Genomic DNA, 11,295 nt, shown 5'->3' on the forward strand with positions numbered 1-11,295 from the left:
CGACATATATATATATATATATATATACATATATATATATATATAATGTCGTACCTAGTAGCCAGAACGTACTTCTCAGCCTACTATGCAAGGCCCGATTTGCCTAATAAGCCAAGTTTTCATGAAATAATTGTTTTTCGACTATCTAACCTACCTAACCTAACCTAACTTTTTTGGCTACCTAACCTAATTTAACCTATAAAGATAGGTTAGGTTAGGTTAGGTAGGGTTGGTTAGGTTCGGTCATATATCTACGTTAATTTTAACTCCAATAAAAAAATTGACCTCATACATAATGAAATGTGTAGCTTTATCATTTCATAAGTAAAAAATTAGAGAAAATATATTAATTCAGGAAAATTTGGCTTATTAGGCAAATCGAGAAAATCACTCGGCCTATTAGACAAATCGGGCCTTGCATAGTAGGCCGAGAAGTGTGTTCTGGCTACTAGGTACGACATATATATATATATATATATATATATATATATATATATATATATATATATATATATATATATATATATATACGACGACGGCCGTGCAGGTGGCGCTGGTAGTCGTGGGTAACTATGAACCGGCTCACTTTTAATCGCTTGTTTGAGATGGCGTGAGCTCCCGGCGACCAGCTGAGATGGGGTGACAGGCCGTGGTGTAGGGGGATACTGGTGGTACTGTCTAGACGTCTGGAAAGTAGTTGTTGTTGTGGCTGCAGTTCTTGAATACATAGACGTGATATGATAGAATAGGTGATGATGGAGCAGGCCGAGTCTCTTACTAGAGAGATTACCGTGACAATATATCAACCCGTTCTCGCAAATTCGTAAAGTCAATATTGACTTATTAACTACGTTCATAGGTGATATACTAAACATAATAGATACCCCTAAAAAGATTCATAGAAAACACCGACCTTACCTAACCTTGTTAGTATATTAAGATAAGCATCTTATTGCTTCGTAATTACAATTATTACTTAACCTGTACCTATTATAGGTTAGGTAATAATTGTAATTACGAAGCAATAAGATGCTTATCTTAAGATACTAACAAGGTTAGGTAAGGTCGGTGTTTTCTATGAATCTTTTTAAGGGTATCTATTATGTTAAGTATGTCACCTATGCACATATTTAATAAGTCAATATTGACTTATTAAATTTGCGAGAACGGGTTGCAATATATATAAAGTGTGAACATGCTGACTACACTCTCTCACCAAGCTGTCGACAGCCATATGTTGGTGTTACCGACTTGTCAGTCTGGAGAGCCACGCACTGTTGCCCACCCAGCTGTCTTGTGTGCTCTCGTGCTGAAGGTTGAGCTCCCTCGTGCTCTGGTGCTGAAGGTTGAGCTCCCTCGTGCTCTGGTGCTGAAGGGTGAGCTCCCTCGTGCTCTGGTGCTGAAAGCTGAGCTCCTTCGTGCTCTGGTGCTGAAAGCTGAGCTCCTTCGTGCTCTGGTGCTGAAAGCTGAGCTCCTTCGTGCTCTGGTGCTGAAAGCTGAGCTCCTTCGTGCTCTGGTGCTGAAGGTTGAGCTCCCTCGTGCTCTGGTGCTGAAAGCTGAGCTCCCTCGTGCTCTGGTGCTGAAGGTTGAGCTCCCTTGTGCTCTGGTGCTGAAGGTTGAGCTCCTTCGTGCTCTGGTGCTGAAGGTTGAGCTCCCTCGTGCTCTGGTGCTGAAGGTTGAGCTCCCTCGTGCTCTGATGCTGAAGGTTGAGCTCCTTCGTGCTCTGGTGCTGAAGGTTGAGCTCCCTCGTGCTCTGGTGCTGAAGGTTGAGCTCCTTCGTGCTCTGGTGCTGAAAGCTGAGTTCCTTCGTGCTCTGGTGCTGAAGGTTGAGCTCCCTCGTGCTCTGGTGCTGATGGCTGAGCTCCCTCGTGCTCTGGTGCTGATGGCTGAGCTCCCTCGTGCTCTGGTGCTGAAAGCTGAGCTCCTTCGTGCTCTGGTGCTGAAGGTTGAGCTCCTTCGTGCTCTGGTGCTGAAAGCTGAGCTCCCTCGTGCTCTGGTGCTGATGGCTGAGCTCCTTCGTGCTCTGGTGCTGAAGGTTGAGCTCCCTCGTGCTCTGGTGCTGAAAGCTGAGCTCCCTCGTGCTCTGGTGCTGAAGGTTGAGCTCCCTCGTGCTCTGGTGCTGAAAGCTGAGCTCCCTCGTGCTCTGGTGCTGAAGGTTAAGCTCCCTCGTGCTCTGGTGCTGATGGCTGAGCTCCCTTGTGCTCTGGTGCTGAAGGTTGAGCTCCCTCGTGCTCTGGTGCTGAAGGTTGAGCTCCCTCGTGCTCTGGTGCTGATGGTTGAGCTCTGATGGTTGAGCTCCCTCGTGCTCTGTTGCTGAGGGCTGAGCTCCCTCGTGCTCTGGTGCTGAAGGTTGAGCTCCCTCGTGCTCTGGTGCTGAAAGCTGAGCTCCCTCGTGCTCTGGTGCTGAAGGTTGAGCTCCCTCGTGCTCTGGTGCTGATGGTTGAGCTCCCTCGTGCTCTGTTGCTGAAGGCTGAGCTCCCTCGTGCTCTGGTGCTGAAGGTTGAGCTCCCTCGTGCTCTGGTGCTGAAAGCTGAGCTCCCTCGTGCTCTGGTGCTGAAGGTTAAGCTCCCTCGTGCTCTGGTGCTGAAAGCTGAGCTCCCTCGTGCTCTGGTGCTGAAAGCTGAGTTCCCTCGTGCTCTGGTGCTGAAGGTTGAGCTCCGTCGTGCTCTGGTGCTGAAGGGTGAGCTCCCTCGTGCTCTGGTGCTAAAGGGTGAGCTCCCTCGTGCTCTGGTGCTGATGGCTGAGCTCCCTCGTGCTCTGGTACTGAAGGTTGAGCTCCCTCGTGCTCTGTTGCTGAAGGCTGAGCTCCATCGTGCTCTGGTGCTGATGGTTGAGCTCCCTCGTGCTCTGGTACTGAAGGTTGAGCTCCCTCGTGCTCTGTTGATGAAGGCTGAGCTCCCTCGTGCTCTGGTGCTGATGGTTGAGCTCCCTCGTGCTCTGGTACTGAAGGTTGAGCTCCCTCGTGCTCTGTTGCTGAAGGCTGAGCTCCCTCGTGCTCTGGTGCTGATGGTTGAGCTCCCTCGTGCTCTGGTACTGAAGGCTGAGCTCCCTCGTGCTCTGCTGCTGATGGTTGAGCTCCCTCGTGCTCTGGTACTGATGGCTGAGCTCCCTCGTGCTCTGGTGCTGATGGTTGAGCTCCCTCGTGCTCTGGTGCTGAAGGTTAAGCTCCCTCGTGCTCTGGTGCTGATGGTTGAGCTCCCTCGTGCTCTGGTACTGATGGCTGAGCTCCCTCGTGCTCTGGTGCTGATGGTTGAGCTCCCTCGTGCTCTGGTACTGATGGCTGAGCTCCCTCGTGCTCTGGTGCTGATGGTTGAGCTCCCTCGTGCTCTGGTGCTGATGGTTGAGCTCCCTCGTGCTCTGGTACTGATGGCTGAGCTCCCTCGTGCTCTGGTGCTGATGGTTGTGCTCCCTCGTGCTCTGGTGCTGAAGGTTGAGCTCCCTCGTGCTCTGGTGCTGAAGGTTGAGCTCCCTCGTGCTCTGGTGCTGAAGGTTGAGCTCCCTCCACACTCCACAATGTCTCCTGGAATACACTGTTTCTCTCACAATGGCAGCTGAAAATTCTGGGTGTGTTAATTACTGAACAGGAAACATTCTGTCATTTGTTTCAGACTAAATGTTGAGTTAATTATGCAAATTTAGATGTGTATGATTAAAAGACTTTTGATCATTTTGATGGCAATACCTAACATCTTTAACTGTAATCTTTGACTTTGACTTTGAAGGGAGCCGGTCGGCCGAGCGGACAGCACGCTGGACTTGTGATCCTGTGGTACTGGGTTCGATCCCAGGCGCCGGCGAGAAACAATGGGCAGAGTTGCTTTCACCCTATGCCCCTGTTACCTAGCAGTAAAATAGGTACCTGGGTGTTAGTCAGCTGTCACGGGCTGCTTCCTCGGGGTGGAGGCCTGGTCGAGGACCGGGCCGCGGGGACACTAAAAAGCCCCGAAATCATCTCAAGATAACCTCAAGATAGATCACGAGTACAATCTACACATAATCTTCCCCCAGAAGACGATCGCCTACAGCGAGGAGCCACCTTACCTTGAGGTGCTTCCGGGGCTTAGCGTCCCCGCGGCCCGGTCGTCGACCAGGCCTCCTCTACACTGGAGGCCTGGTCGACGCACTGCACTGTATGCAATCAATCATTGTATTAACCTTGCTGGTAAGCTCCCTCACAAATGTGAAATTTGTCATGTAGTCAGCATCAGCTGAGAACATCGTCTGCGTATCATGAAGAAACCAATATCACTTTCTGGGAGAATGACAAGAGGTTGAGTCTTCCGGTCGGCGAGGGGAACTTTTCAACTAAATCTTTTGAAATTACAGAACCAATTATAGCCATGATACGATGAAGTCTTTTGCCTGAATAAATTCCTCGTTATTCAGATCGACTCGTGAATGCCTCAACGGAAGAGACGCCCTCCTAAAGTGACTATTTCCACAGTCACGCAACGACATTCTTAGCCTCTGTTAATTTCCTTTGTTACTCTACACAGGTGTTACTGCCCACCACTGTCACTTTAAACTGGCCACTTGAAGGAACTGAATACTTGGTGTACCGCGGAGTCTCTCCTCTCCAGCCCTGGGTGTGGCCACACACACGCCCCTACCTCACACACCTCCTACAAGCCGCTTACAATACTCACTCGCCACTGGTTATTTCCAGCGTGTCTTTACAAATAACTACACACATAGATAATAAGAATATATGCATGTTTTTAATATAATACTAGCTACAGTAAGGCACCGCCTAACAACGTTATTCCTCTGAAGTTCTACTTCTATTTATAATTGAAAGTTACGAGTTCGTTATTCTTTCAAGTGGGAACAACGGATTCGTAACAGTATTATCAGAAGTAATAATGGGGAGAAGAACCAATTAAAAATTTTTTTTGAAAACAGCATAAAAACACACATTTTTGATTAACAATTACAAAAACACAACATGTGGCTTAAAATACATTTTTTTTGGCTTAAAAATGTTTTACGTTTTCATGATATTAAAAAAAATAATACTAATACGTTCAAATAAAATAAATATTCAGATTTAAAACCCATATTCGTATTTGATTTTTAAAAAATGATCACATGTGCCTGTGAGAGACCAGGTGTACAGCCACAGGTGTACAGCCACAGGTGTACACCCACAGGTGTACACCCACAGGTGTACACCCACAGGTGTACACCCACAGGGAACAAAATTATGTGTGAGTCATTATACATAATATCATGACTTCAACAACATCATCGTCAGCCTCTGGAGCTCGTGAATGCGCTACCTGACAGACAGGCAATAGATGACTCGTCAACGCGGCCAGCTTCCTGTGACAGCAACGCCCAGGATACATTTGGTATAGAGTGAGAGTTGCTCAATGATCAGCCTGCAGGCTACATGTCTTATTGCAAGCTGCACTCCTGTTGCAATGTAACAGTCATCACTCAGAGTGGCCAGGAGCAGTAACAGTGAGAGTGGCCAGGAGCAGTAACAGTGAGAGTGGCCAGGAGCAGTAACAGTGAGAGTGGCCAGAAGCAGTAACAGTGAGAGTGGCCAGGAGCAGTAACAGTGAGAGTGGCCAGGAGCAGTAACAGTGAGAGTGGCCAGGAGCAGTAACAGTGAGAGTGGCCAGGAGCAGTAACAGTGAGAGTGGCCAGGAGAAGTAACAGTGAGAGTGGCCAGGAGCAGTAACAGTGAGAGTGGAAGTAGCAGTAACAATTAGAGTGGAAGTAGCAGTAACAATGAGAGTGGAAGTAGCAGTAACAATGAGAGTGGAAGTAGCAGTAACAGTGAGAGTGGAAGTAGCAGTAACAGTGAGAGTGGAAGTAGCAGTAACAATTAGAGTGGAAGTAGCAGTAACAATGAGAGTGGAAGTAGCAGTAACAATGAGAGTGGAAGTAGCAGTAACAGTGAGAGTGGAAGTAGCAGTAACAGTGAGAGTGGAAGTAGCAGTAACAGTGAGAGTGGAAATAGCAGTAACAATTAGAGTGGAAGTAGCAGTAACAGTGAGAGTGGAAGTAGCAGTAACAATGAGAGTGGAAGTAGCAGTAACAGTGAGAGTGGAAGTAGCAGTAACAGTGAGACTGGAAGTAGCAGTAACAGTGAGAGTGGCCAGGAGAAGTAACAGTGAGAGTGGCCAGGAGCAGTAACAGTGAGACTGGAAGTAGCAGTAACAGTGAGAGTGGAAGTAGCAGTAACAGTGAGAGTGGAAGTAGCAGTAACAGTGAGAGTGGAAGTAGCAGTAACAGTGAGAGTGGAAGTAGCAGTAACAGTGAGAGTGGAAGTAGCAGTAACAGTGAGAGTGGAAGTAGCAGTAACAGTGAGAGTGGAAGTAGCAGTAACAGTGAGAGTGGAAGTAGCAGTAACAGTGAGAGTGGAAGTAGCAGTAACAATGAGAGTGGAAGTAGCAGTAACAGTGAGAGTGGAAGTAGCAGTAACAGTGAGAGTGGAAGTAGCAGTAACAGTGAGAGTGGAAGTAGCAGTAACAATGAGAGTGGAAGTAGCAGTAACAGTGAGAGTGGAAGTAGCAGTAACAATGAGAGTGGAAGTAGCAGTAACAATGAGAGTGGAAGTAGCAGTAACAGTGAGAGTGGAAGTAGCAGTAACAGTGAGAGTGGAAGTAGCAGTAACAGTGAGAGTGGAAGTAGCAGTAACAGTGAGAGTGGAAGTAGCAGTAACAATGAGAGTGGAAGTAGCAGTAACAGTGAGAGTGGAAGTAGCAGTAACAGTGAGAGTGGAAGTAGCAGTAACAGTGAGAGTGGAAGTAGCAGTAACAATGAGAGTGGAAGTAGCAGTAACAGTGAGAGTGGAAGTAGCAGTAACAGTGAGAGTGGAAGTAGCAGTAACAATGAGAGTGGAAGTAGCAGTAACAATGAGAGTGGAAGTAGCAGTAACAGTGAGAGTGGAAGTAGCAGTAACAGTGAGAGTGGAAGTAGCAGTAACAGTGAGAGTGGAAGTAGCAGTAACAGTGAGAGTGGAAGTAGCAGTAACAATGAGAGTGGAAGTAGCAGTAACAGTGAGAGTGGAAGTAGCAGTAACAGTGAGAGTGGAAGTAGCAGTAACAGTGAGAGTGGAAGTAGCAGTAACAGTGAGAGTGGAAGTAGCAGTAACAATGAGAGTGGAAGTAGCAGTAACAGTGAGAGTGGAAGTAGCAGTAACAGTGTACTGTAAGAAGGTAACAATGGTTGTGGAGGAAGACTGGATAGTTAGTAGTAGTGAGGAGAGAGATGTTATAGAGTTGTTATAGTGGAGGCCACTAACAAAGATCATTACCACAATAGAAATAGTGTGGGATGCTGTTGAGGATTGGCTGATAACAAGCGTTACAGCGACGTCACCAGGGTGGGGTCTGTACCACACCTTGTACTCACCTAAATGTACTCACCTAATTGTGCTTGCGGGGGTTGAGCTCTGGCTCTTTGGTCCCGCCTCTCAACTGTCAATCAACTGGTGTACAGATTCCTGAGCCTATTTGGCTCTATCATATCTACATTTGAAACTGTGTATGGAGTCAGCCTCCACCACATCACTTCCTAATGCATTCCAAATGTTAACTACTGACACTGAAAAAGGTCTTTCTAACGTCCCTGTGGCTCATTTAGGTACTCAGTTTCCACCTGTGTCCCCTTGTTCGCGTACCACCTGTGTTAAACAGTTTATCTTTATCTACCCTGTCAATTCCTCTGAGAATTTTGTAGGTGGTGATCATGTCTCCCCTTACTCTTCTGTCTTCTAGTGTCGTGAGGTGCATTTCTTGCAGCCTTTCTTCGTAACTCATGCCTCTTAGTTCTGGGACTAGTCTAGTGGCATATCTCTGAACTTTTTCAAGCTTCGCCTTGTGCTTGATAAGGTACGGGCTCCATGCTGGGGCCGCATACACCAGGATTGGTCTTACATATGTGGTATACAAGGTTCTGAATGATTCCTTACACAGGTTCCTGAAGGCTGTTCTGATGTTAGCCAGCCTCGCATACGTCGCAGATGTTATTCTTTTTATGTGGGCTTTAGGAGACAGGTTTGGTGTGATATCAACTCCTAGATCTTTCTCTCTGTCCGTTTCCTGGAGGACTTAATCTCCCATTCTGTATTCTGTGTCTGGCTTCCTGTTTCCACTGCCTAGTTTCATTACTTTGCAATTTACTCGGGTTGAACTATAGTAGCCATTTGCTGGACCATTCATGCAGTCTGTCTAGGTCTTGGACTTGTGACTTGTGATCCTGTGGTCCTGGGTTCGATCCCAGGCGCCGGCAATATTTTGTGGAGGACCTGAGAGTTAGTCAGCTGTCACGGGCGGCTTCCTGGGGGTGGAGGCCTGGTCGAGGACCGGGCCGCGGGACACTAAAAAGCCCCGAAATCATCTCAAGATATCCTCAAGATAAGGTCATCTTGTAGTCTCGTACTGTCTTCCTCCGTCTTAATCCTTCTTATAATTTTTGCATCATCAGCAAACAATGAGAGGAATGATTCTATAGCATCTAGAAGATCATTTACATATATAAGAAACAGTATTGGTCCAAGGACTGAACCTTGCGGGATCCCGCTGGTGACGTCCCGCCAATCTGAGACCTCACCCCGCACAGTGACTCGCTGCATTCTGTTACTTAGGTACTCCCTTATGCAATGGAGTACCTTCCCTTTCACTCCTGTCTGCTTCTCCAGCTTTCACACTAGTCTTTGGTGTGGCACTGTGTCAAAGGCTTTCTGGCAATCAAAAAATATGCAGTCTGCCCACCCCTCTCTTTCTTGCCTGATTCTTGTTGCCTGATCGTAGAATTCAATTAATCCTGTGAGGCATAACTTGCAATCTCTGAAACCATGTTGGTGTAGTGACACAAAGTTCCTTCGCTCCAGATGTTCGACTAGCTTTTTTCACACAATTTTCTCCATTAGCTTGCACGGTATGCAAGTTAGGGATACTGGCCTGTAGTTCAGTGCCTCCTGTGTATCCCCCTTCTTGTATATCGGGACTACGTTTGCCGCCTTCCAAATTTGTGGCAGTTCACCTGTTACCAGTGATTTGTTATATACCATGGAGAGTGGCAGGCACAGTGCTTCTGCTCCTTCCTTTAGTATCCATGGTGATATTCCATCCAGGCCTATAGCCTTTGTCACATCCAACTCTAGCAAAAGCTTCTTTACATCTTCACTGGTAATCTCAAATTTCTCTAGTGGTGCCTGATTAATTATTCCTTTCTTATCTCTGGAACTTCTCCTTGCTCTAATGTGAAGACTTCCCGGAATTTAATATTGTGTTTCACTACAAACGACAAAGAAGTGTGTGAGGTTCTGTCTGCTAATATCCTCATTTTCATTACCTGTTCCTTCACAGTTATCTTTCTCTTGATGTGGCTGCGCAGCAATTTGGGTTGGGTCTTAGCCTTACTTGCTATGTCGTTTTCATATTGTCCTTCTGCCTCTCTTCTCACCTTGACGTATTCATTTCTGGCTCCCTGGTATCCTTCTCTGCTCTTAATAAGTGTCCTGTTATTTCTATAGTTTCTCCATGCTCTTTTACTTTGTTGCTTAGCTAGCTTGCAACTCTGATTAAACCATGGGTTTCTCATCTGCATTTCAGTTTTTACCTTTTTGGGCCGGGATAAACTTTTCTGCTGCCTCCTTGCACTTCTGTGTGATGTATTCCATCATGTCTTGGGCCGTCTTTCCCCCTTAGCTCTGATTCCCATGTTACATCCATTAGGAATTTTCTTATCTCCTCGAAATTTCCCTTACGGAATGTTAGCCATCTACTTTCAGTTTCCTTTCTCAAGTACTTTAACCCTTCTTCGACCAGATACTTAAACGTCAGTACACTGTGATCGCTCATTCCTACAGAGGCCTCGAAGTAAATTTCCCTTATGTCGGAGTCGTTCCGAGTGAAGACTAGGTCGAGTCTAGCTGGTTCATCGTTTCCTCTCATCCTAGTGGGTTCCCTGACATGTTGGCTTAGAAAGTCTCTTGTCGCCAAATCCACTAGTTTGGCACTCCATGTATCCTCTCCTTCGTGCGGTTCCCTGTTCTCTCAGTCTATCCTTCCATGATTGAAGTCCCCCATGATGAGCAGATAAGATTGATTTCTATAGGCAGCAGAGGCTGCCCTCCCAATTATGTTATTAACTGCCATGTTGTTTCTGTCATACTCTTGCCTGGGTCTTCTGTCATTTGGTGGAGGGTTATATATCACTGTTACTACTACTCTTGGTCCTCCCATCGTCATGGTGCCTGTTATGTAGTCTCTAAGCCCTTCACAGCCTGGGATAACCATCTCCTTGAAACTTCATTCCTTTCTCATGAGTAGGGCCACTCCGCCTCCTCCCCTACCCTCTCTCACTTTCCTTATTACAGTGTAATCCTGGGGGAACACCGCATTTGTTATGATTCCTGAGAGTTTTGTTTCTGTAATTCCAATTACATCTAGGTTTACTTCTTATGCTCTTTCACTAAATTAACTCGCCTTGCTTGTAATCCCATCTATGACCTGGGTTGTGGGGGGGCTGGGAGGATCTGGTTTGGAGAGGATAGGGACGAAGTGAGGGCTTGGAGGAGTGGGGGAGAAGGGAGGGCTTGGGGCGATGGGGAGAAGAGGAGGGTTTGGGTGGAAAGGGGGGGAAGGAGGGCTTGGGGGGTGGGGAATAAAGGAGGGCTTGGGGTGGGGAGCAAAGGAGGGCTTGGGGGGTGGGGGGAGAAACAAGGGCTTGGGGGGGAGAAGGGCTTGGGGGGGAGAAGGGCTTAGGGGGGGGTGGGAGGAGAAGGGAGGGCTTGGGGTGGTGGAGTGTAGGGGCTGGGGCAGGTAGGGCTTCTATTGGTTGGGAGATAGGCGTGATCCTCCTCCCACTGGGGCTGTTGAATTGCCTGTGGAGGGTTCCCCGCTACCTTCTGGGATTGTAGGGTTCTGGGATGCGGTTCCCTGATTCCTTTCCCCTCTCCTTATGTCCCTTCCTTGCTGCTGCTGCACTCTGTCTCTCCTCCCTGGTCATATCCCTCTGCAGGAATACCTTTTTGAATTTCAGCACATTGAGTAGGCTGCTCTTCTTTGCTAAAATTTCCTCTTTTGTGTTCTCGCTTTTGAAAACCACTTTTATCAATCGAGCTTTGTCCTTGTTGTACTGGCCAAGCCTGAAAACCTTTTCTATATTCAGTTCTTCACCCTCCGTCTGTACTCCTTCAAGAATCTCTTTGACTGTGGCTTTGTCCATGTCTCTCATCACCCTTGGAGTGGCCCTATTTGCTTCTTAATACCTACTACTACAACTGCTCTTTTTCTCTCTATCAGTCGGCTAGTGCATCTTGCTACTTCCTGAGAA

General features: G+C 47.3%; 3 protein-coding genes across 3 annotated transcripts; all 3 read left to right on the forward strand.

Annotated features, from left to right (window-relative positions):
* Positions 1 to 1,195: 1,195 nt before the first annotated feature.
* On the forward strand, positions 1,196 to 2,287 carry LOC138366620 (uncharacterized protein slr1819-like). Its single transcript, XM_069327762.1, has one exon. It carries the CDS (start codon positions 1,196 to 1,198, stop codon positions 2,285 to 2,287), a length of 1,092 nt encoding a protein of 363 aa, XP_069183863.1.
* LOC138366622 (uncharacterized protein slr1819-like) lies at positions 2,287 to 3,555 on the forward strand. The gene has a single exon (XM_069327766.1). The coding sequence runs from the start codon at positions 2,287 to 2,289 to the stop codon at positions 3,553 to 3,555; it is 1,269 nt and encodes a 422-aa protein (XP_069183867.1).
* A 2,181-nt stretch (positions 3,556 to 5,736) lies between these two features.
* Positions 5,737 to 7,165, forward strand: LOC138366623 (clumping factor A-like). The gene is made up of 2 exons (XM_069327769.1): positions 5,737 to 6,072; positions 6,176 to 7,165. The coding sequence occupies exons 1-2, from the start codon at positions 5,737 to 5,739 to the stop codon at positions 7,163 to 7,165; spliced, it is 1,326 nt and encodes a 441-aa protein (XP_069183870.1).
* Positions 7,166 to 11,295: the final 4,130 nt, after the last annotated feature.

Source organism: Procambarus clarkii, chromosome 2 (assembly GCF_040958095.1).
Source record: "Procambarus clarkii isolate CNS0578487 chromosome 2, FALCON_Pclarkii_2.0, whole genome shotgun sequence".
In the NCBI taxonomy this organism is placed as follows: Eukaryota; Metazoa; Arthropoda; class Malacostraca; order Decapoda; family Cambaridae; genus Procambarus; species Procambarus clarkii.